Consider the following 24688-nt stretch of genomic DNA (forward strand, 5'->3'; position numbering starts at 1 on the left):
TAGAAGCAATATGGGAAATGAAGTTTGTCATGCCCCCATATTTACTCATTTACGTAAATTTCACATCTAACATACTCATATTTACACCAAAATTAATATTGAGTCTCACATCTATTAATAAATTTATACCATTATATCAAAAAAATACCTACAACATCATCAAAACTCGTAAGAGCATCCATAGTGGTCATTGTAATATCCAGCACTCCAAAACTATTCTCTCTTCTCCTCTCTTCTGTGTGGCACAATTTAATTGGATGAGTGAATCCACAATATACACTATTCATCAACACTCCATACATTCCAACACTCCATACTCATTTTCTCTATTTTCTCTCTCTTCCTTTTCATCACCTCTCTTCATTTTCATCATCTCTTCACTATTCATCAACTATATATTCATCAACTATATATATACTCCAACTCTCATGTATCATTTTTCCACAACTAAATTTTTAAGTGTTATTTTTTACCCAACGTTATACTTATTAAAAAAGTAACATTTTAAATAATTAAAATACACTTCATTCTATTCATTATGATGATGTAACACTACATTTTTTCAAAAAATATTATTAACAATGTTAAATATAGCAAAATCCGACTCACACTTTTTGTAACTCCGACGCAAACTGGACGAACAGTCCACCGAGAATATTGATCCCAACATTAACAAAAGACAAAATGGGTGGTATACATGGATCAATTAGGGTTTCAGAGGGGAGAATTTTCTGTCCAATTAGGGCTTCAAGAGCAAGATGCCGAAGAACAAGGGTAAGGGAGGAAAGAATCGCAAGAGAGGAAAGAACGAGGCCGATGACGAGAAGCGTGAGCTGGTCTTCAAAGAGGACGGTCAGGAGTACGCGCAAGTGCTGCGTATGCTGGGAAATGGCCGATGCGAGGCCACGTGCATCGACGGAAACAAGCGTCTCTGCCACATACGAGGCAAGATGCACAAGAAGGTCTGGATCGCAGCCGGTGATATTATTCTCGTCGGCCTCAGGGACTACCAGGACGATAAGGCCGATGTGATTCTCAAGTACATGCCCGATGAGGCCAGGCTCTTGAAGGCTTACGGAGAGCTACCTGAGAACACCAGGTTGAATGAAGGGATTGCTGGCGGGCTTGAAGAGGAGGACGACGGCGCTGGTGATAACTACGTCGAGTTTGAGGACGAGGACATTGATAAGATCTAAATCCTTCTCTTATGCTTTTTCGTTTTCTTTGCCATTTACCTTCTGTTACGATGATATGTAATATTGGATAATTCTAGTTTTATCGTGTTGGTGATTCTGATGCAATAATATTGAGGAGTTTTACAATAATTCTCAAAATAATGATTTGTAAAGTTTATATGTGATAATTTTCTTGAACTTTACTGCTTTTGATGTTAAATAATCTGAAGGTTTCCAAATTGAGAGGGCTGTTTTTGAAATGATTATTCCTTGTGAGTTCTGGAATTTCTTTAGGGTTTGGGCAGAATATCTTAAAACGTAGGAATTTGAATTGTTAATTGTTTTGAGATCGATTTGATGTTGTGAATGACTCTGTTCAGGGAGAGATCTGATTCCAATCCTTCTAGCTTCTTTTCCGAAGCACTAGCCTCAATATGGAATATGATGGGATATGGATAATACCTTTTCTGATTCTAAATTAGCTGGAGGAGGAGCCTCTGTCTGTCAAGGCTGTAGAAACAAGTAGCCATTTTTGGAGTAAAGAGAACCTCTAGTTATCACCCCTTCATCAACTAAGCAAGCATCCTCCCACTTTAGATTTCAGTGAAAGAACTTTCGTAGATATCCTTTCAGCCTAAGTGATTTAGGAACTTCCATAGTGGTAGCAGCAAACGGTTAGAAGTAGTTGTCGAGATTACCTTACTTGTAACGATCTCTAGGCGCAAGGACGCAGCTCATGAGCTTCTATTGCCGGTTGAAAACTATTTCCAAACCTGCAGGGGTTTGAATGGGTTTCTAATAGGACCATAATTTGTAGATTCAGGTGTCTTTCCATTCCATACCTTTTTGACTGATGGCTTCAAGGTCACTAGCTCCTTAGTCCTTGCTGCATGATAGAGTTACCGGACTATGCTACTTCAGTTCCAATTGAACCTAATTTCTATTGGAACTGTTTGTGGTGATGGCCTTGAATGAACACTAGAGGAGAGTGGCACTGTGCCAGTTCCTTACATAAGAGCAAGAAGAATGTATTCTGGGTAGAAATGATTGAACACACACATAAAGATGTCAATTCTTTATTAAATGAAATGGGCAAAATACAGTTTAGGGGTTCACCAATGGCCTATTCTACATAACAGGTACATTTACGCTCTTGCACGGGACGCCAAGGATCGAAACAAAATGATGATCAGAAATAATACTCATATATGACAATACATCAACAACACAGATCGATCTATTCAGTTCCAGCAATCTTCTTCTTCAGAACCTCAATATCTGTAGCCAGTTCTTTTCTGCTCGACTGAGTACCAAAAATTGTCATTAGTTAGATATACGTCCCACAAGCCCCCAATTAGACAATACTATGATTAGCAAGAAGCATGAGGTAGACAGGTAGTCACTTGCTCATCTTAAGCACACATTCTACAGAATGCCTAAAACAACAATGAAAAACAAGGTTCTAAGCTTCAAGTGACTGTCTGACTGACTGGTGCTCAAATAAAACTACAAAATCCTCAAGTTGGTGTTAACTCTTCAGAGTTCCTTCAAATTCTTCTGATATTCTCATCACTAAGAAGCACAATGCAGAATGACCTACAACGTTCATTCTTGAAACATCTCTTCACCCCACAAACAAACCCAAAACCACAAAGAAGATCCAAATCCAAATCTTATTCAATTATTTAAAAATTTCCAGAAACATAACTCGCGAGCATGTCAAAGAAGATGAGTCACAAATCAAAAATGTCAGGAAAGTTGTATTGTATCAATCTTACCTTGAAGAGAAGGTATCGATAGACAAACCACCCTGTGTATCCAAGCCCAACCAGCTCCATGATCTTCGGAAGCTAATATCCACGATACATGGTGTTTCCAATAAAAGAAAAGGTACTTCAGATGAACTCAATGATGCCCCCAGTAAAGTAAATACAGAAACAATAAATACAATTAATCACCTTTCAGGCAAATGAATTAAAGCAAGTGAAAATTTACTATTTTTAAAAGGAAACCTACCAGAGGTACCGAGTTGATGGCACTAACAACAATTGATGAGAGCCAAACAGCAACTATTGCTCCACCTCCATAAAGAATTACAGTAGACTTGTTTTCAATTGCATCCCACTAAAAATGAAAACAGAAAGAATTTCTTTTAGAACAAATACAAATGTGACTACCTTGTGCTTGAAGTTGCATAAGCAAGTAGTAACATAAAGGCTATGTAAAAGGAACAATGCAGGACAGAAATGGTAAGCACTATCTAAATCATACTATCAGACAATTGGTTCTCACCTTCCCCTTCAAATCTGTAAAAATCTCTTCAGTATCAATTGAAGTGGAAGACTCTTCCGAAGAAGTGGCCCTAATCGGAACGAGAGAAAGCCTTCGAGACTCTATTGAGAGGGAGGAACAATGAGAACTGTCGTAAGTTCAAAATTTCAAGCTACTTACTACAACTAGTAGTCCTAGTGATTACAAATTGGAAAGGGAGCAACTTCACACTAGGCACATCACATTGTTTTCTCTGCATGCACATTAGAAATGAATACGCTGGAAAGACGCACTAAAACTTGGAGCTTCAGTACTCGGACACAATTCCAATAATGTCAGGGAATGTAACATTTTACTTGTCTCAATACAAGATACAACTTCAAACTAGGCTCATTACATTCCCATCTGCCATTACAATACTACGATGATTCAAGAAACAACTAAATCTGTACTAATCTACATTAGAATCTGCAGGGTCTGTCTGCAGCAGCAGTTAAAACAGCCATGCAAATTTCTTATCCATTAATTTGCTGTCAATACTAATTTATTTTGGCAGTACAGTTGGAGGAAATCAAGCAGTAGCCAACTCCTCTAATCCATTCTCCTAAGTTCCGTTCATACTAGTTCAACAATATTCACATTCACAGGTAGCATTTTCTCAATCAACAACCAAACTCATAACGAAAGAAATAAATTCCCATTTTTATTTTACAATGATGGAAAGCAAATGGGGAAATTTACTTCCTGGGTTTTCTTGTACTTGTGAATACAAAACAAAAAAAATAAAATAAAAGGAAGTTAGAACCTGAGACTTGTTTAATGGAAGTGGTGGATACGCGAGGTGGAAGGTATGGCAAATTAGAGCAGCGAGCGAGTCTGGAAGTGGCGTAGGGAAGCCGCGGAGGCATGAAAACGGCGGTGGCCGCCATGGAGGAGGTTGCCGCTGCCGTTGCCATTTTGAATTTTCTTTTATGTTTTGCAGATGAAAATTGAATCAGTGTGTGGCCGCCGAAGATGGATTGGAGGGCTATCCTTTCCTTTCAGATATTTATGTTTTTTTTATTTTTATTTTTATTTATCGAAGTGATGATATATTGATATTTTCGGGACGAGATTCGTCCCCAATCTAAGTGATGCCACGTGGAGGGGATGTGCAATTTGATTGGCGGATTCCCTATCTCTGCAATCCACGTTTGAGGGTCTTCCTCCCGCTCTCTTTTGTAGGACATCGATTGAATAAATTGTGGACATTAGGATTTAGTTAGGCATCTTAATTTTGTTTGTTTTTTTTGGTAATATGTATAGATTTGGGTTTGGGGACTTGAATTCGGATTCCGGGAGGACCAGTGCATTAGTGGTCAATGATACACCAAAAATATTTTGGAAAATTTTTAAATATCATAAATATGTAGTATTTAACAGAAAAAAATTCGATCGATATTTTGTGTTTGAAAAAAAAATCGAATTCAAAGCGAATATTTTGAGTTGATATCTGACGATCTAAAATTGTCACGTGCCATCGGGATGAATTTGGTTTTTGTTTTTAGCAAAACATATATCGTCGGATTTGTTGAGCATCTCCAGTGGAAGACATCAAAATGAGTTATCAAAAAACTCATTTGATTATTGTTACAATACCTTGATACCTCATTTGATTTACGAAAAAATTAACAACTCCAACCCAAGTAACCATTTTTCAATCTCATTTTAATTAGCCCAATATAGCAAAGTCCATCTCCAATATTAAAAATAATTCAACAAAAATTAAATGGTTAATGATTTAAATTTTGATAAAAGTACAACACATTACAATATAAGCATTTTCCACACTAAGTTTAAACTAATACAAATTTGATCCAATTAAACCTCTCTTCATCATAATATCCTTCTTCAACCCATCCCAATAAACCGCAACCATAGAATCAAATTTGATGCTAGGGTAGCAGTCTCTCAATTGATCCATTTTGGCACATTCTAGAGCGATCTTCTCTTCTTAATGCTCATCTGTAACTTACTTTGTAGCGTCGCTTTTGATCTCGAAATTTTCTTTCTTACCCTTAAGTTGATCTTTCAATGTTTTTCTACCCAAAGGTCTACTCTGATTGGTGGAAGATTCACTATGATCTTACAAATTAATTGTACCACCATCAATATCATCATAGAGAAAACATGATTGCATCTTTTTTGAGAACGTATCAAGTCATTTCTTCTCATGTTTAAGTATCAAGGCAATGATCAAACTAGAATGGTTTTCCTCCATTGATTAAAACATAAAGTTTCATAACTTTACTCAACTATCAAGTGAATTTAAACAAGATATTAGCACAAATTAATAAATCGTTCAATAAAACATAAATTTTTTAAATATGTATCCTTCCATACTCTATTGGGCCCGATTGATGCCTATCATCAATTTGTTTAACACATCCAATAAATTTTACGCATTTTGCATTAATGTCCTGCACTCCTGCCAACGATTTTTAATAGATGCTTCTGTACGTCCTTCTAGATCTACGTTGGTAATGAACTAATTATAAATCATCTTCCAAAATCTTGAAGACTTTTGATCAATGTTATTAAAACCGACCCAAACATCAATTTGGGTAAAGGATCGGGTCACTGGTTCAACCAGTGGGTCAACGGTTTAACCGCAGATTCAATTAATAAATAAAAAATATAATATAATTAAACTTAATGCTAAAAAATAAAAAAATACCAAAATAATGAAATAAGATCATCCAAAAAAATATGTATGTAATATTGACATTTAACAATGTAATAATGATATATTATATTGACATATTGATTATATTGATAAATTTTGATAAGTGATAAATGATAATTAATATACATATATTGATATTATCATATTATATGTAAAAAAATGAAATACATATAATGAAATTACAAAAGAATTCAATGTTTTGTAGTCATTTACCTCTAAAAAATAATCTTTTCGGTTCATGTAAACCGGTAAGGTCATCATCGGGTTTCTGATCCGACAGCCCAGTTTTATCGGGTCACCATATGCTAAAACGATAATATTGACAGAACCTTGCCAGCTTGATGGTCGGGTCAACGGTTTTCCGGTCCGATTCTCACAACACTACTTTTGATCAACTCCATGGATTACATCTTTACTTGTATTTAGCTAGTCGGACATAATAAAAATATGATGAGGACTATTTGTACTCCTCATTTTGCCATTGACACCCCATTTTTCAAAACCACCAAACACACCCTTAACAAACTCATTCACACCCCATTTCCCTCTTTCCTCTCATGTGCACCATCACTGCCACTGCTTATTCCTGCCACTGACCCACCGAAAAGTTTCTCTCGACCCTTACGAGCATAACCCAACCAACCTAGCCTCAAACCGTCGCCCGTAGCCTCCGGAATCGTCCTTGGAAGCTCGCGGCCATTGTGAAGAAAAAGCTCCGATTCGGTTGAATTTGGCGACGAAACGGTGAACCACTACCACCAATGAGTTCACTGGCCAAAGATGAACCTGACCCAGTCCTTGGCCGGCCGAAACTAACACTGGAATGCCCCATTCAAATCCCATTTCCCTCTCTCCTCTCACGCGTACCATCACCACCACTGCCACTGCTTGGTCCGACCACCGTTTCCGGCCACTGACCTACCGAAAAGCTTCTCTCGACCCTCACGAGCATAACCCAACCAACCTCGTCTCAAACCGTCGCATGTAGCCTCCGGAATCGTCCTTGGAAGCTCGCGGCCAACGTGAAGAAAAAGCTCCGATCCGACTGAATCTGGCCACGAAACGACAAACCACCACCACCAACGAAGTTCGTCGGCCAGAGACGAACCCAACCCAGCTCTTGGCCAGCCAGAACTGACACCAAAATGCCCGATTGGAGTTCATCGGCCAGCGACTCGGGGTGGCTAAGGGCCGCGTTTGGACTTTGGGGGAAATGGGAAGTGCAAATAGTCCTCATCTAAAAATATCTTGATCTCGAATAAAGTGATCGGCAACAACAATAGTAACATGCAGGGGTGGATATATATATAAAAGAGGTTAAAATATGTTTCAAGTGAAAATTTGGTTTGCTTGCAAGCAATTTAATGACCTGTATGCTATGTCCTCTATGCACAGATTGCACCTATGGCAGTATCAGATGCATATATATATATATATATAGACACACACTAGTTTAAACTCATTTTAGAAATTGCTTGATGGTTTTACGGTAGTAGGTGTTTTAATTGCTTCGTTGGGCTTTTCTTCGAATCTCCAAAAGTTGTTTCTACTTTTGTTTTTGTTTTTGTTCTATTATAATTATTTTGTCTTTTTTAAAAAATTGCTCTCATATCAATAAAGAATAAGGTATTCAAAATTGAATTTTCGTTTTTCATTTTTTTTGAGAGAATATTTTAATTTCATTCCTTATATCTTGTTAACACTATTTAATTTATGTATCAAAAAAAGACAATTTAATATATATTTTTTTAATACAAAATATACCATATATTAAGTCCACACTCCATAATTTGCTATATAATTTGAGTATATTGTTGCAAATTTTCAATTTTTTTGACAGATATGAACAAATAGTTGATTAAAAGGTTGAAGTCTGATATGGATCACAAAATATATGTTTCGAGTGTGGATCGTATTCAGTGATACTTTTATTTTTAACTTTGATTTTGTTATATAATTAATGAGAAATTAGATAATTTTTCATTAAATAGTCCTAAATTTTTTTCCGGGAACATTGCCCTTGAACCCTGTCAACCTTTAGGCCCCCCATAAGAATTCCTGACTCCACCCCAGATAACATGTCCTTTTGTCTCCATCATTTGATCCTCCATTTTCTCTCTCATTTGGTAACTTTGTTTTACCCAGAAAATGTGGAGAACCAAATTTGATTCTCCATTTGATTCTTTCGTTAGAGATGCTCTTATACAAAAATACCACACATTTACGACTTTTCTAAAATTTTTAAATTTTTGAGGAGTTATAGTAACTCTCTCTTTTTTTTTTTAAACGGGAGAGTGAGATACAAATCATGGTAATTAGGGTGATATACACAATTCTTATCATTTCAACTAGTGGTTTGGGTGTTGTTATTGTAAATTATTATGTTGTTGACATGACATCATTTTATGTAAAAAAGGTAATATTGGAGCTTTAGGGTGGACCTCAATGTCCATAATGATCCCAAAATGATAATTAATTTGGTTAAGTTTGTCTTAAAGTCTGCATAAGTTTACCTCTGTCTGTTTGTGATGTACTACCATTCCACGTAATTTCCGAGAAGAACGGGCTCAGATTTCTTCACGATCGACCAAATCTCATGTAAAAGTGAATTTCTTTGTAACTATCTTCAATCATCAGAGTAAAAATACCCTGTCATTATCATCTGGTGCATATAGGATGGAGAGACCCACGTACGTATCCTAAGTTTATCATGTAAAATGAGATCAAATGTGTCGTGTCTCGGATGAAATACTCGTTATAAAAAAAAATATCAGGGATCTCAGTAAATGAGAACCCAATCATCTTAGTAAATGTAGGGGCCCACAAAAGTTAGTGATTGAATCAGAGAGTGGCTTATCAGTCATTGAGATGATTGGAATCCCCGTAACACTTCTGGAAAAAAAATAAAAAATTATAAATGTAGTAATTTTCGGTATTAAATTCACCAATAAGTTGGAGCCGGCCAGACATGTTGTTATGTTTTCACATATTATATATACACAACTACACTTAATTTGTTGACAAAAATTTATGGTAAATTTGGCTAGTTTGAATAAGACATTAACAAATGGAGGTTTTGGTCATTATGGAAAGTAATTTGATTTGAGCATATGGAGAAGTCCCAAAATTAGTTGCTTAAAATAGTCACCCACACCCCCACTTTTTGTGCTTTCAAGGCCAGCTAATCCTGCTGACTTGTTTAACAACTCTTTTAACATGGCTTCCATATCAATTGCCTCTGATTGATAGGCAAATGCCAAGAAGATCGCTCTTTAGATTTGAAGAATTCAGACTTGTGATCTCCTTTTCAAGTGATTCTGCTCAACCTTCTACATTTTCTTATTATTGTTCACAAGTGATTCCGCTCTACCTTCTCCATCAATCTAAGCCTTCTTATCTTATGATCTCCCTTTGAGTTTGACAAACTCAGACATGAAAGCCAGGAGGCGGCCGCAGCTTCTGGGATGAATCTTGGTCACTCTCGATGGAGTCCAACAGAGATTGGCTTGTCATATACTTGATTGTTCCATTCATGTTTTCGTCGATCATCAATGGCACCACCGGCTACTATGACCCTGAATCGTTAGATGCTTTAATTCACAGTCACGCGAATGGAGCGCTAAGAAAGCAACGCATAGGTACTCTTCACAACATTTCTTTACCCTCTAACTTCTCTGGCATGGAAGCTTCAGTTGTAAGGCTCCGCAGCAGTAGTTTGTGGTCTAGAGGAGCCAATTTCAGTACTTTTTATATCCCTTCAAGGGTCATTCCTTTGCCATATGTGAAGAGACTAGCAATTGTGTATGAAAACTTGGGCAACTGGTCTTCTTATTATCATCAAGTACCTAATCATACATTGATTGCTCCTGTTATTGGTTTCATGGCTTATGATTCTTCAGAATCTGGAGGATTGGGGAGAGAGAAGCTCAATTTCAGCTTCATGGGTGATCCTGTTCTGATCCATTTCCCTGGCATTGTGCCAGAAGATGAAAATGTTACACTAAAATGTGTCAGGTTTGGGACTGGTGGGTTTGTTGAGTTCAGCAACCTTACCAGTGATAACACATGCACCACACAAAATCAAGGACATTTCTCCATCGTCGCCCCGTCTCTGCCTCTGCCTAAGAAGGAAGAGAAGTTACGGAAATGGCGGGCGATTTTGTTCGTTGCCGGGTTTATTGGGTTGATTTTGCTTGGTTTGGTTGGGTTATGTATCTGTAAACTAGTTAGGAGAAAGCGAATTACGGAAATGGAGAATGAGTCTGATAAAGGGGTGGCGTTCGACACTGTTTGGATCGGAAGAAGTAGAATGCCTTCAGCGTCAATGATAAGAACCCAGCCAGAGCTTGAGCATGAGTATGCTCCTTAGCTTTCTCTTATTTCTTGTACAATTTTGTATCCTTACCAATCACAATTCTTTTAGATTTGAAAACCAACATTTCTTTGAGTTACTGTTTGTTGTTTAAGGAAAACTTACCAGATCAAATGGAAGACCTGAATCAAAAATGCTTCTGGGAAGGCAACTTAATTTCTCATTGTCTTATAGTTGCTGTAGTTGTTTGCATTTGCAATACAAAAATGCAGGTGATTCAGCCTATATATGATGCAGCCGACAGAGCCGGTGGAGCGGAAAAGGAGGATCAAAATAAGAGCCATTTAGGATTGCTGATGTGATAAGCTTGTTTGCTGCTTCTGTGGTATGTATGCCATCCCAGCTAACATACTTGTTGGGATCAGTACAGGCCGTCGCTGTGGCTCTTCTTCCATTGATCACCTTTGTATTCCCACACATTAGTTTAGGGTTAAAATTGTATGCTCCTCCCCCATGTCCACAACATGCCTTGGTCCCATACTTCAACCCTGCTATCGTAAATTTGGATCACAAAACACAATCATAATAAAACCAGAAACATAACAAACACATACTATGGTTATATACCGTGGTGTGTGGGATGCTGGATTAGCTCTAGCAAGATAGAGTGAATGTCCACATATATAAGAGAAGCATTCATCAAGGCTTCTCTAGTTTGGCTTAGTGTCTCTTCCAACATGTTATTGTAATCCACCACAGCTTTGTTGTAGGAGATCAAGCAACCAAACCGGTCCACGTCGGAACTGTTGTGAGAAAGCTCAACCAAAAATGAAGGATAACATCCCACCGGCGCGAGATTGAGTACCCAGAATGTCCTCCCACCCAATGCATAGAGCTCCTTCAAGTTTATCAGACCAACATAACAACATCATTACATGAGAACTTAATCTTTGGACATCTTTTTGGTATGAAACATTCTACGGAGCATAGACTAGCAAGTTAAGACATCTAAGAACAATCGAAAGAGTACAACGGTTTTTTGGGTATGTAGGAGGTTACCTACCTTGATAGTGTAAGCAATTTGGTTGGCGACTTGAGGGAGATACTGTTTGACCCCATCAATACCAATAGCAGCCAAGTTGCCTGTAAAATCATTCTGACCAATATACAGAGTGTAGAGTGATTTTCCAAATATATTTGGTGAAGGAAGAAGATTACTTGTTCCTGAAACCAGAATCAATTCAAATCCAGTTTATTTGCAGAACAATAACAAATCAAATATACAAGCAACATGGTATTGATGGTACCATGAGAAGCAGAGTGGAATTGAACCACTCTCTCCTTGAAATCCTTCATTTGGTTGAGCTGAATAGCAAGAGAGAAAGGGCTGATTCCAGTCACAAACAGAGAAGTGTTTGGGAGGAGCACTGTTGATGCCAATGTTGCATAGTTGGCTCCATGTCTGTAATCAGATCCGATTGATTGCAAATATGGGCTCAGAAATGGCAATCCTACAGCTTCAGCTGCCAATTCAACAAACACAAAACAATCAAATCAAAATTAAAACTAAAACCCACAACACAAACTGGTGATAAATAGTTTAAGAAGGGGAAAGAGTGAGAGTGGATGCCTAAGAAATCGATAACGAGTCTCCCATCTGAAGCGCGACCGGTGGGTCTTCCGAAGTGGGTCATGCCAAACGGCCCAGACTGTGCTGGAAATGCTGCCCAAAACCCTCCGGTGTCGGAATTCGAGTCGCCGAAGTTGAAGATGGCCTGGAACTCACATTCCGAGCAACTTACACCACTCCACGTCGTCAGTATCACCGCAAAAACCATTAACAACGGCTTCAATGGCGACAAGGTTGCTATGGATAATACAATCATTTTTTGTTGAAGAGTGGAGAGTGCAAATTCAAGTTTTACAGAGATAGAGAATGATGATGATTGATCTCTTCGTAACAATTATTGCAATCGTGTTTCATAACACAGTCGAATGGATACCCTTACCCCATCAAGAGTTGTAGCTTACCCCATCAAGAGTTGTAGCTTGTCTGCATGTGATTACAAAACAAATTAGCAACTTTTGTCGGCCAACTCCTTGTGCCTCTATGAAGTGCAAGATTTTATTCCTCACACCCTTAAAATATTAGGTTCCATTTGGTAGGATAGTATAATATTTTTATCCAATATATAATTTAATCCTTATATAAGTTGATGTATAATTTAATCCTGTTTGGTGTTTAGAAATATGATATTAGGATTGTATATTATAAGATTTGTGATAATATGTCTGGATTAGCCTCAATTAAAGTGAGATTGATGGTCTCTTTTGTCATTTGACATATTATTTCTTATATTAAACGCTCCGTATAAAATAAAAACGAGTTAGAGGTGTTTTAATATTATACGGCCAACATCGTATAAAAAACCACTTTTGTATAAAGTTATATTATCCTAGGTATTTTAAAAATTTTCTTAACACCAGATAACTTCATTAAAAGATAATTTTATATTATACGGAGTGTTATCCTCTCATTCAAACGGAGCTTTAGATATATAATTATATCAATGATTTATAAGGAAAATTACATCAACACCAATAATTATGTCTTTTATATAGAGAGTACACCATCACCCTTATCAGGTTATCTTTACCTAGCTATTGTATCTTTTTCCATACCGTATGAGTGCCAAAAAGAAGAGAAATTCTCTTGTATATACCTAAATTACACACAAATATTTTCATCATTGATTTGAAACATGTAAAACCCAAAAGAGTAAGTTTCACTTTTCATTTCATTCATCCACGTCCTTAAAAAATTATTCGTAATTTACGTGTGCATAGGAGAATTTCTATCAAAAGAATACCCATCTATCTTCGATATATACTATATATAAAGTGGCTGAGGCAGCTTGCTTGCCAACACGTGGCTAGTGAATTTGCCAACACCAACACCTGTCCAGTGACACATGGGGGTTTTGATAATTTTGAAAGATTTTTTGATAATTTACACATGTGGATTTTGATAATTTGTCAAAGCTTATTTCGTAATTTTATTTGAGGGATTCTTTTGTTACCTCAAGAGCCTCACCTGATGTTGACACATACATCTGAAATAGTGAAATGTTTGACATCTGTATTTTCCTCTCTTCCATTGAAATTAATTTTTTTCACCCAATTAACTTTTAATATTCATATCTTCTTATTTTTTCGGTGACGAGTTATTTTTAAAAGTTATTTTTATGATGAGAACTATTTACACTCCTAAGTTAATTAAGTACACCCAAAAACTCAAAAAAATCTCAATCTTTCGACACCCCAAATTACCCTACCAATTCTCCTCCTCTCCTTCTCTTTCTCCGGTTCCCAGTCTCCTTCTCCATGTCTCCTTCTCCTCCCCTTCCCCTTCCCCTTCTCTCCTTTAAAAGTGATGCATTTTGTTGAATATAAAAGGAAAACCTCACCTCTGGTGCCCAAATCTCTTCATATTTGCATGCTATAAGCATTGAACTGATCCCAACCAGCTGAAGCTTCCTCTTGGATACAGCCTTCAGAGAAAGGAACCGATCCACAAGATTTATGGTCAGATAGAGGGTCTCTGGCATTAGTTCAAATTTGCAGTGAACTTCGATCAACCAGTCCACAAGGATCGATCTCATATTAGCATTGATTTCTGGTTGAGAATCCATGTAGTCATGTACTCTGCCCTCATCCTGCATCAAATTTTTTATGAGAGAAGCAGAGAGCTAATGGAGATGGGCATGAGAGGCTCGTCAGGTTTTGTAGAGTAGGAGGAGAAGAATCACTCTGTTTAGGTTTACAAAGGGAGAGAAGTAGAGAGCTAATAGGTTTTTAGTTTTTTTATTTTTATTTTTTCTTTAATTTCAGTGGTTGGTGAGATCTAATGACTGAAATTATGGGGTGTAGCTTGTAAAATTAAAAAAGAATTGAAATCGGGGTGTATTCATAAATGTTATGTTTTTTATTGGGGTTTATTTAGAATGGGGTGTATTTAGTTAAATATGGGGTGCAAATAGTTCTCATCTATTTTTTATATCAAATTAGAATTATAGTTCTTTCCAAAACATTAATCTTACTATATTAAATTAATGATTATCTTTAATTCATTTAGGGAGAGGTGTCACTGTCAATTTTATTATTATTTTTGTAACGTATAATCCATCTAATTGTCCACCAAACAATTGGCTACTAAATCCCGAACCACATGGAATACCCTACAAGGCTGCAACCTCCATGAATTAGTTGATTCCTAGACCGAGACCCATTGTGAGAGATAATACAGGATGACATTCATACACGTTAGGCTGAGCAATAACTCATCTCGCAAATTGTAATAATGAAAATATCAATGAGACTTGAACTCACAACCTCCAATGAGTATCAATTCGTTAACACAGTAAAATTAATTAGGGGCGGTTAAATATATCACAGTTTTTATTAAATACAACACCATAAATTTTTTTATAATTTTTGGAGAATAATATCCTTTACAAGATGACTAAAAAGTACATACTCAAAATGTAATATGAAAAATATTAAATATTGTTAAATACACTCTTAAAAAATTGCATTACCACCGATGGACAATCACGTACTCTTTCCTCCTCTATGCTGAAACTTTATAACACGACGTCATATGCTCACAAGAATTCCACCACCACCAACACTCTATTCTCTACTGAAAGCCTGAAACTATCTTACACGGAATTCAACCAACCTCAGTCTTGCATTTGCGAAAGAGAGTTGGTATGAGAGATTTTGCTAGTATGAGAGATTTTGTTGGTATGGCATGGGTTGGATTGGATTTCTTCCGAGGCACGCTTCGGCAACTTTTTGAAGAGTAATTAACTACATCTTTCCTCACTCACCACTTCTCCAAATTATTTATTTCATTTTTCCGAGCTACTGAATGATCATGATGCAGTGGGCCGCACTGCATCAGATCAGTAAAAGGGCAGTTCTCAACTTCTTGTCAAAGAATACGGGTACAACAGTTGAAAACCTTCTGGTAAACCAGCACCTGTGAAGTAGTTTGTACACTAAGCACACGTGAAATTTGTACACTATATGTTGTATGGCCTAAACTATGCACATCAAGCAGGCAACTTCCTTGGTGCAATTCCTCAAAACATTTCAGATAGCAACTCACGGCACATACTACTTAGCAATGCTGGCAAAGATGTGCAACTCTACATCCAATGAAACATAATTGTTCCATTCATATACAGCAAAGATTCCACATTGCTTCACAACCACAAGAAACAAAGTAGCAAGATCTTCCCTCTTACCAAACCCTTAATTCTATCAAACGTACGCATAACCTTTAGTGGCCATTTCAGCATTCTGAATACGATAAAATACATCAGTGCTGCCATGAAAAACCTAAGAAGTGAAATTTTGAAGTTACAGGGATGGACACAAATCCTATTCAGCTGATCCATCCCTATGCTATAAAGTTAGTAGTAATTTTGGGCTTTTAATTACGCCAAAATTACATCATAATTTGAAAAGATGTTGCTTCTACTACCTTTATTCACCCAGCAGCCACAGCATCAGCCCTAGGGTTTGCATCCAACAGTTGACGTAGCTTGGTGCCAGATCTTGAGTCGTTCTCATAGACATCACACTCTGCCACTCTCCCTCTGTCTGCAGAACCTGAATTGTTAACTCTCGACAAAAGGTTCTCAGTACTAACAGGCATGGCCCTCTTGTCATCACTGTTTTTCAAATGCATTTCTTGAGGTTTTCCTAGGTGGGCATTCTTTAGCTTCACCTGTATGTTGAGCATCATTAGTTAACAAAATATTTTTAAAATTAAAATAGAGAAAAGTTTTGAAGAGAAAAACTTGGAGGGTGGTGAAATAGGAGGGGTTATACCAATAATGTAGAATTTTCTGTCCTGAGTTTTTCCGACTTTCCCATTAATTGATTAACCTCAGATTTCAGTGCCATATTCTCAGCAGTCAATAATTCAACCTTATGTCCAAGTTCTTCAGCTTCAGCCTAGACAACAGGATGCGAAGCTATTAGTTTCATTAGTGGAAGAAGGTAACAAGAGGATCATGCAAGAAGGTAAGATCATAGAAGGATCAGCGAGCAACATCTTCACACATATCCTACCTGCCTCCTTAACCTTGACCTTCTAGCAGATTCTCGGTTCGATTGTTTCCTCCTCTCCTGCTTCAGCTCCCGTTCATTCTAAGCAAATCGTCAAAACATGTTAACCACCAACGGATGCTAAATGTAATAAACATACCATGGTAATCAAACTAGTAACATTAGGCAATCCAAAGCGTATGTTGGACATTCATAAAATGATGAAAAGGCATCAGAAAGACAGAAATATCTAAATCACTGTCTAGAGAAAGTACCTGTATCCAGGTTTCAGAAGAGGACAGTCCACCAAGTCGTGGAACATTAGCAGTGTTTGTCTTAGTATTTGAGTTTGCAGAGATCCTGATCTCCAATGCAGTTGTAATGCCAGAACAAGGAGGAGGTCCTGATTTCCCAGGAACAGTATCACCTAACACTTTGCCTGAAGCAGCATTCATCTCCTCATCATAAGCTGGAGTAACTGGACTATTCTGTGTTTCAGTTTTTCCACTTTCACCTGTAACGTACACATTGAGCTATATAAACCTTGAGACCTGTGGTTTACGCTGCTAGCATTGTAATGGTCAATTATTTGCTTTCCTCTTTTCCCCTACAATTCTTCACTAGGATAATCATTGCAATGTGTGAGTGAAAGAATGAGGTCAATTATTCTTGTTAGGAAAAAAATTAATTATTTTCTTTCTCTCTCTCTCAGCTTACTCATCTCAAATCAATATTTTGTGTGTGACAATGGAATAATTACTTAAAGTGAATTACACTTAGTTTCTTAAATGATCATCTCCATTAAATTACACACTCCATGCTATTTTCTGTGCAGTTAGAAAAGATCTGGTACTTATGGGTGTCAACCTCTGCTTACAGAGAAGTGATCAAACCTAAAATCTTCAATAGCATTCTGACTAAAGGAAGATCAATGAGTTTCTCCACTTTCACCTGTGTCTCTTAACAGATGCTTCCCTTTCAAGATTAAATATTGTGACACTTGCTTATCAAGGCCTCATAACCAGAATCACATATAGCCCATGAATTACCAAAATTATATAATCAAGGGCATTGCAACTTTCCTTGGATTTTAGAAACACTATTTGATGGAAAGCTCTCCAAGTTGAATCAATGATGACAGCTTCACCGTTGCATTGACAATGGTAGTAACTAGTACGGGACCATGTTGTTGTTTCAAATGAAGTAAGGTATTATGTTTTACACTCAGGACAGAAGTCATACTACAGGAAAATGAGGTACCATGGAAACCCAATCACTTTTCAAGAGATATAATTGAGTGAAAAAATGAAGATACTACACTTTGTGAAAATTAGCATGTATACCTGCGACTGGTGTTCCCTTACAGCTTCTTCTCCTTCTAATTTGATCCGTCTGAAATAGGACAAGTGGACATCAGAACTAACATTTAGGAAAGTTTTGCTTTGACAGTGCATGTATGATTTTTTTCCCCAAATGGAAAATTTTATTGAAAGCACCAAGGTGCAAACCAACAACTACAGGAAATATATGCTGTCTGAATGAAATTATATGAAACAACAAATATTATGAACAAAATAATTGAGCCCTCACCCTATCTGTCTTCCTGTCACTTCCATCACAAGAACCTTCAGCCTCCACGCTATATGCACAGCCAGGAAATTTCAGAATTAGCTTAATAACAAGACTTTAGCAAGATAAAAATTTACTGAAGCAGGCTTGTCTATCCTATTCACGGGACAGAGAAAGTAGATGCAGTCTATGCAGACCAGCAGATTAATCCCTAAAGAAAAATACAACAGATGACATTCAAGTGAGAAAAGTACAGTCTAGTTCAGCATACCTTTGTGACTGCGTACGTACAGAACCAGCCTCAGCATTCACAGCATTTCCATTGCCTATTGACATTGCAAGCCCATCAAATCCTTTCAACTTTTTCATCAAACCATGATCCGCCTTTCCTAATGGCTTCGAAGGAGTTTCTACACTTGATGGTGCTGCGGCCTGCATCAGCACAATTACATTCACTTATGGGGAATACTCAACGAAAACATAAAGTTTTCCAATTATCAGTATATATATATATATATATTTTTAAAATTTGTCACACGAAGATCAAAGAACATTAAGCAATAAAGTATAAAGAATTCAAAATGAAACCTCAAAACAATGGCATCGCTTATGGCAAGCGATGAAGGCACAGTATTACCATGCTCATATATAAGCATACACAAGGTTAGAGTCTAACTAAAGGTCACTATTTATTTAAAGATCATTAACTTTACTAAAAAGCTATAGTTGGGATGGGAGAGAAGGCAAAGGAAAAAAAGGGGGATTCATCAATTAAGAAACTCATAATTTATTATTCATGTAACCAAGTCTTATCAAAAAACAGGTTGGAGGACCTTAATATGGATGATGAATTTTTTTCTCACAAAACAAATTAAGCAGTTCAAACAGGATATGTTGACCTCTTCAAAATTGAGGAACCAACCAAATCACTTTTACAGGACAACAGAGGCAGTTTGAAGTTAGAACAACCACATCCTCAAAATATGGGATAGTACCATCCAATCAAATAAACCAAAGAGAGGTTTGGCGACAAGAAACATTTACTAACTGAGGGATAGAAATACTGTATACTTACAAGAGAAACTGCAGGATGTGCATAAACTCCTCCAGGTGAGTAGATTGCCGCATAAGGTCCCCCATAAGGTGGCATCATGGGCTGGAAAAACATAAAAGTTTTTTAATATTCATCCAAGTCTACAAATGGAATATGTACATAAAAGTTTTTTTAATCATCCTCATCTACAAATGGAATATGTCCTTAGCTTACAAAACAACACATATCTTGAATACGAATTGCCATCACCAATGCCCTTTAAGAATTACCTGATGTGGACCCCACATATAAGGGTGAGGAGCATGACCCGCAGCCAAAGCTGAGTTGCAATATGGTGGAAGAGCAACTCCGTGTCCATAATAAGCCTAAAAGAAGACATAAGATAATTTAGAAATTAGTCTTGACAAAAGCACAAGAAATGATGATTCGTCTTTGTTCTTTCTTCAATTAAGAAGACAGCACCATAGCATGCGAAAAGAAGATAACCTGCATGGCTGCCCAATCAGGATATACATGAATATTGGTCTGATCCTGTAAGTAAGCAAAGCATTAATTGATTATTAGACAATTTTTTTAAGTTAATTACCAAGAGAGAAATTCCTGTAGAATAAGCTTTAACGTCAGTTCTCTACCAATAAACAACTAATTGAGAAAATATTGTTCTATCACACGAAAGTAATTGAGAGGCAAAAAGGGAAGACTGGCAGAGTATTCCGGTTATAACAATGCTCACAAACTTTCCAGCTTACCGATGGTGCGGTTGACGAAGATTTATCAGACTTGGAAGATTTCACTTCCTCATTGTTTCCCATGATTAGAATCCAACTCTGAACAAATACTTCAGACATTATCAATAATTTTTCTTTATGCTTCAATGTCAGAAAAATCAAATCACATGAGTCAAGGGTAGCTATGTCAAGGCAAAGGTTGGCAAAAAAGTACATACAAAGAAGGAAAGCAAAAGCTTTCAAGCAAACTAAATTAGAAATACAGAATTACAACTGAAAAGCTTATTACACAACAATTCAGACCAGAATCTTGTGGTCTGAAATGTTTACTTGTAGGTGCAAACAACTACAGTATCCTTAAATTACTGCTCCTAAGAAAATTTAAACTAGCTAACAGAAGCAAATGACATGAATACATAAGATGCTACCAAAGATTGACCAAGTAAGATCCCCTGGTCCTATTGTCATTCAGATTAAATTCAGCTTCATAAGTTAAACTACTTTACATATAACATGGCGCATGGGAGTACGATGTACAAGTATTGGTACAACGGTACAGAGTCGGGAACATTCAAGTAGGAGGTACTAAAAAGAAAAGAGGGCGACCAAACTATATTTGGACAGAATTGATAAGGGAAGACATGGAAAATTGGGTTACTTGAGAGTGTTGGCTTATATTAGAGAGTAGCATGGATATTCCGCTAGAGCCTGGGCATAAAGTGCATTCGAGTAGCTAGTTGGTGGGTTTCAATTCTTATTTTCGTATAAAGCAAGAACAGCACAGCTAGGACCCTTGCCGAAAAGGCAGTTCACATGTACAAATTCATAATGAAACCAGAGCTTCACTGTCATTTGCATTGGTCATGAGCAGCATGTTAGCTGAGAGGGAGTGTTGGAATATTACGAGAATATTACGTTTCCTATAATTTAGCCTTGTAAATATTAGGTTGATTTGATTGATTGAGTTTCCCTAATTTAGGGCTCTCACTGTATCTATATATTGTACAGTCTCATAATATGAATATACAACACAAATTCTCAAATTCTTCTGGGAGCACAGTGGAGAAACTAAGCACTAAACCCATGCGTTTTTGCAACCCCAAGGCACAAACCAGCAGTAGAAAGGATATTACAACACAATAGAAAAGAAAAAGGCCATGAAGACCAAATTTTCAATGTTCTGATCTAGAGCAATATTTGAGGCACAGTTAGGAAAAAAACCGAGGCAACCTAGATGTCATCATTATCATTCAAGTTTTTATCCCAAATTGGGTTAGCTACATGAGTCTATGAGAAAATCAATGAAATTCACAACGTGGATTCATTTTAACTTTTTCGTTTCAATCTAAGATCATACTTTCATCAAATTTTATTTAATTGCTCAAGAAACTAAGATCATACTTTCACTTTTCGCTTTTTTCCTTGCAGATCCTTCAAGGAAAAATTGCTCAAGAAACTCAACAGCCAAAGCAATATTGTAAGAAAATGTCAAGGTGTTCTATAAACGTTTGGAATATCAAGGGCATTAACGCCTTTCCACCACCCCACTGATAACAAGAAAGTGAAAAATATTCACCAAGTCCACCTCAATCGGATAATACATGACCAAAAAGACAAAAGAAAGGCTTGAATGAGCTCATTCTGCCTAATAATCCACTATCTTCAGGTAATTAACAAAGATTTTGTGAATTGTTATCGTTCAAATCTTCAAATTTCGAAAAGAAGCAGAGAAATGAAATCTCGAATTAGAAGAAGCTCATAAGAAATCCAGATAACTTCCTTTAAATTGGTTTCCAACAAATGAAAAAAAAAATAATACTACAAGATCCATCGATACCGGAAATGAAGATTTCAAACTACTGCCTTCCTACATTTTATCACCAACAAAATCGCTGGAATTCGAAGATTCAAATCAACAACTCTCTCGACAATCAAAATGGACTTATAGAATCAAATAATGGAAATTAAAATTTCTGAAAGCGTTCAATGTGAAAAAAAAAAATCATATAGCAGAACTTCAACTTCAGCGTACCTTCAACTTTGGAGCCTTAACTCGTCCCAGAATCGCAACAGAGCAAACTCGTGAAATGAAAACTGTCGGCGAGAATTCAAACCTACAACTGACTTTACTGTGAGGGAGAAAGTTCGTTTTTGCAGAGACGGATTGGAGGAAGAAGGTGAAGAGGGAGCGCCAAGGCAACGCCCACGTCACGATACACGTGTCCCGCAGAAAAAGTGACCAGGGTGTGGTGGTTGTCGAGTTGGCGTAATGATATTCGCGCTGTCCATTTAATTTTATTCCAGCGTCACCTGAGCCGTACACGTGTTCGTGATTCTGTCGATTTACACGTCTCGGGTAAGGGTGCAAGGCACAACCGATTCCACCAGTCATGTTGCTTACCTGGTCTCTGCCATTTTATTTAATTAGAATTTTATATATAAAAAAAAACTATTGGTGCTTCTCTTCAAAGATTTAGCTACAATGAATAGGTTTTGTGGAATCCACGACTGCCCAGTTATAGGCTTTTTTATTTTTTATTTTTGAGATGATTGGAACTTAATATTTTTATGAAATATTATATATATGAATGTCATTTGAGTTATTCATGATTTTCCATATATTCAAATATGTAATTTTATATTTTAACTTTTTGATTTGCTAAACAGTTTAATCTATGAAGTTCAACGTCATAATTAATACTTCATCCATTCCTTTTTTTTTTTGTTCATCATTCTATTTAGAATTGTCCTAAAAATAATGTTACTTTTCATCATTAATTATTAATTTTACAATATATTCTAAAATTAGTGTTGTTACGTTAAAACATCAAACTTTAAGGAAAAAAATTATTTTAAATCAATAAAGTCAAATTTGAAGCACTGTAATTATTTTATATAATTGAATTACATTAAATCACTTATTCTAAAAAATTAGATTTTCGACAAATAATAGACAAATTGGGACGTAAGAAGTAATTTGAAAACTCTGACCTATGACGACGCCGAGGGCAGTGCGCTCCACGGTCCGATGCACTTTGTTTCGACTCATGCCTTCAATCCCTGCCGTCCACTTAGTATTGATTATAAATGTTCATCGAACGACCTTATTTTAATAAACTCTTGCGCACGATTGAATCCTACGGTTGGGAATATACAGCTCGAACGGCTAGATCAAGGCCTATATGGCTATATCTAGGCAGAAAAAGCAAGACAATAACACGTACTCCGTACTTGGGAATGGTCCCCACAGGCTTTCTGAAGGTCGCTGTGATGTGGTCAAAAGTACTGACGTGTCACGAAAATTATGAACCAACGGGGGTTGCGTAGCCAGCTCACCTTTCACTTTCCCTAGAATTTCTTGGGATCCTAAAATGGCCCGCGTGTCTCCACCAAAAATCTCCACGTGGGAGACTCCACGGGGGGCCCTGTTATTGGTTGGAGCATGCGCGATTACGTCACCTCAAAAAAAGGTCATCTCATTTCTTATGGGAATTTTATCTCTTTAACTAAATTAAATTAAAAAATCTGATTACTTTTTTATTAATTAATTAACGATTTAAATATCTGGATATTTTAGTTACAAAAATTAGAAGCATGACTCGAGAAAATTATAATATGAAAAGAAAAGCAAACAGATGTGGTGGGTTGTGACATTGGGATCGAAGGGGTCACTGTCAGAAACGTGTCCTCCATTCATTAGTTGGCAAAGATGCGTGTTTTGCGGCATATTCAGACTGTGACTGGCTTGGTCTGAGGTGGTTGAATAATTTATTTATTCTTTTACTTTTTTTGAATTCGTTGACCGATAAGATGACGTGTGTTGCTGCAGGCACATGGTTTTCATACAGACATTGCATACGGGGCCCCAGTTGACGTGGACGTGAAGCAAATCTTTTAGCTTTTTTAGTTTTACAGATATTTTTTTTAACCACAACGTTACGTATTCGTAATGTTTTCAACGACAAAATGATTGTTTTAATCCTTCTACTATCCTCAAATTTTCATTTATGTTCTTAAACAATAAATTTATCGGGTATATCCTCAAACTATCTCAAAATTTATTAATTTTATCCTGAGCCAACTTTCTAGTGAGTTTCATGAACGATTTTGCTTATTTGGCACTTATCTTCGATAAGTGAAAGTCACATATTTTCCTACGTGGCCATCAAAATGTAAAAAATTACATGTCATTTTTCATTCACATATAAATTAATCAAAGAATAATGCTTGAGACCCCCTAAAAAGTGATCCCAAAAAATCCTCATTTAATGTGAAGTATTGGATGTGAAGTGTGCCCTACATCTGTATTTTTAATCAATGACTATTTTAATGGGTTTTTTTTGGAAAAATAGCACCTTGAAATAATACATTTGAAAAACTAACCTACTTTTTAAAAACATGAAATCTAACACTTTTTTGCTTTTTTCTGACTCAAATACCCTTATAACATACCACAATACACATCAATGTCCCTCACATGCCACAGCAAACAGAGATATCCGTATCCTATCGAGAAAACCCAAAACCCGATTTACTGAAACTCCATTCCTGACATTTATCGGTGTTTCTTTGCCGCACCAAATCTTCTGGTGTTTCTTCAAGAGGTCTGGTTGAGCTGCCTTTCATTATAGCTTGGGCATTCTTCAGCATTGTCGGCGTTCCCATCACAGTCATCATTCTTGCTCTATATCGACATTATAACCCGAAGTGAGTGCTTTTTAAGTTCGCATGGTA

The 24688-nt window shown here is 36.8% G+C and overlaps 5 protein-coding genes across 8 annotated transcripts; 2 read left to right on the forward strand and 3 right to left on the reverse strand.

The window, feature by feature from the left end:
* The first annotated feature begins 682 nt into the window (after nt 1-682).
* LOC119983834 (eukaryotic translation initiation factor 1A-like) lies at nt 683-1376 on the forward strand. The gene has a single exon (XM_038827563.1). The coding sequence runs from the start codon at nt 759-761 to the stop codon at nt 1194-1196; it is 438 nt and encodes a 145-aa protein (XP_038683491.1). The 5' UTR covers nt 683-758; the 3' UTR covers nt 1197-1376.
* An 846-nt stretch (nt 1377-2222) lies between these two features.
* On the reverse strand, nt 2223-4484 carry LOC119983832 (protein CURVATURE THYLAKOID 1A, chloroplastic-like). Its single transcript, XM_038827562.1, has 5 exons — nt 4252-4484; nt 3468-3568; nt 3192-3299; nt 2954-3025; nt 2223-2478 (listed from the first exon to the last, which is right to left on the reverse strand). The coding sequence occupies exons 1-5, from the start codon at nt 4400-4402 to the stop codon at nt 2413-2415; spliced, it is 498 nt and encodes a 165-aa protein (XP_038683490.1). The 5' UTR covers nt 4403-4484; the 3' UTR covers nt 2223-2412.
* Nucleotides 4485-9655: 5171 nt separating this feature from the next.
* On the forward strand, nt 9656-10540 carry LOC119983393. The gene has a single exon (XM_038827079.1). The coding sequence runs from the start codon at nt 9656-9658 to the stop codon at nt 10538-10540; it is 885 nt and encodes a 294-aa protein (XP_038683007.1).
* A 117-nt stretch (nt 10541-10657) lies between these two features.
* Nucleotides 10658-12560, reverse strand: LOC119983831 (GDSL esterase/lipase At4g01130). Its single transcript, XM_038827561.1, has 5 exons — nt 12114-12560; nt 11791-12006; nt 11547-11707; nt 11111-11381; nt 10658-11031 (listed from the first exon to the last, which is right to left on the reverse strand). Exons 1-5 carry the CDS (start codon nt 12367-12369, stop codon nt 10766-10768), a joined length of 1170 nt encoding a protein of 389 aa, XP_038683489.1. The 5' UTR covers nt 12370-12560; the 3' UTR covers nt 10658-10765.
* A 3127-nt stretch (nt 12561-15687) lies between these two features.
* LOC119983307 (common plant regulatory factor 1-like) lies at nt 15688-22350 on the reverse strand. Of its 4 annotated transcripts, none has more exons than XM_038826972.1 (12): nt 21987-22207; nt 19976-20053; nt 19713-19757; nt 19496-19591; nt 19248-19328; nt 18444-18604; nt 18194-18242; nt 17947-17995; nt 16879-17117; nt 16628-16705; nt 16385-16510; nt 15688-16280 (listed from the first exon to the last, which is right to left on the reverse strand). In XM_038826972.1, the coding sequence occupies exons 2-12, from the start codon at nt 20036-20038 to the stop codon at nt 16041-16043; spliced, it is 1227 nt and encodes a 408-aa protein (XP_038682900.1). In that variant the 5' UTR covers nt 20039-20053; nt 21987-22207; the 3' UTR covers nt 15688-16040. The 4 variants fall into 4 exon arrangements, with proteins under 4 accessions (XP_038682900.1, XP_038682899.1, XP_038682902.1 ...); XM_038826971.1 differs by having other exon boundaries at nt 19976-20095; XM_038826974.1 differs by having other exon boundaries at nt 19976-20064; nt 21987-22100.
* Nucleotides 22351-24688: the final 2338 nt, after the last annotated feature.

The sequence above is a fragment of the Tripterygium wilfordii genome, chromosome 18 (assembly GCF_013401445.1).
Source record: "Tripterygium wilfordii isolate XIE 37 chromosome 18, ASM1340144v1, whole genome shotgun sequence".
Lineage (NCBI taxonomy): Eukaryota > Viridiplantae > Streptophyta > Magnoliopsida > Celastrales > Celastraceae > Tripterygium > Tripterygium wilfordii.

Excerpts from the sequence above, each read along its gene's own strand:
- LOC119983832 (XM_038827562.1), bottom strand. The coding sequence starts at position 4,402 with ATGGCAACGGCAGCGGCAACCTCCTCCATGGCGGCCACCGCCGTTTTC. Across the intron at positions 3,569-4,251 it reads TTCCATTAAACAAGTCTCAG|AGTCTCGAAGGCTTTCTCTC; the intron begins GTTCTAACTTCC and ends CCCTCTCAATAG. Across the intron at positions 2,479-2,953 it reads ATCGATACCTTCTCTTCAAG|TCGAGCAGAAAAGAACTGGC; the intron begins GTAAGATTGATA and ends TTTGGTACTCAG.
- LOC119983307 (XM_038826973.1), bottom strand. The coding sequence starts at position 22,346 with ATGACTGGTGGAATCGGTTGTGCCTTGCACCCTTACCCGAGACGTGTA. Across the intron at positions 19,592-19,712 it reads CTGATTGGGCAGCCATGCAG|GCTTATTATGGACACGGAGT; the intron begins GTTATCTTCTTT and ends GTCTTCTTTTAG. Across the intron at positions 17,118-17,946 it reads TAAGGGAACACCAGTCGCAG|GTGAAAGTGGAAAAACTGAA; the intron begins GTATACATGCTA and ends TGTACGTTACAG.
- LOC119983834 (XM_038827563.1), top strand. The coding sequence starts at position 759 with ATGCCGAAGAACAAGGGTAAGGGAGGAAAGAATCGCAAGAGAGGAAAG.
- LOC119983393 (XM_038827079.1), top strand. The coding sequence starts at position 9,656 with ATGGAGTCCAACAGAGATTGGCTTGTCATATACTTGATTGTTCCATTC.
- LOC119983831 (XM_038827561.1), bottom strand. The coding sequence starts at position 12,369 with ATGATTGTATTATCCATAGCAACCTTGTCGCCATTGAAGCCGTTGTTA. Across the intron at positions 12,007-12,113 it reads ACTCGTTATCGATTTCTTAG|CTGAAGCTGTAGGATTGCCA; the intron begins GCATCCACTCTC and ends TTGAATTGGCAG. Across the intron at positions 11,032-11,110 it reads CCAGCATCCCACACACCACG|GGTTGAAGTATGGGACCAAG; the intron begins GTATATAACCAT and ends TTACGATAGCAG.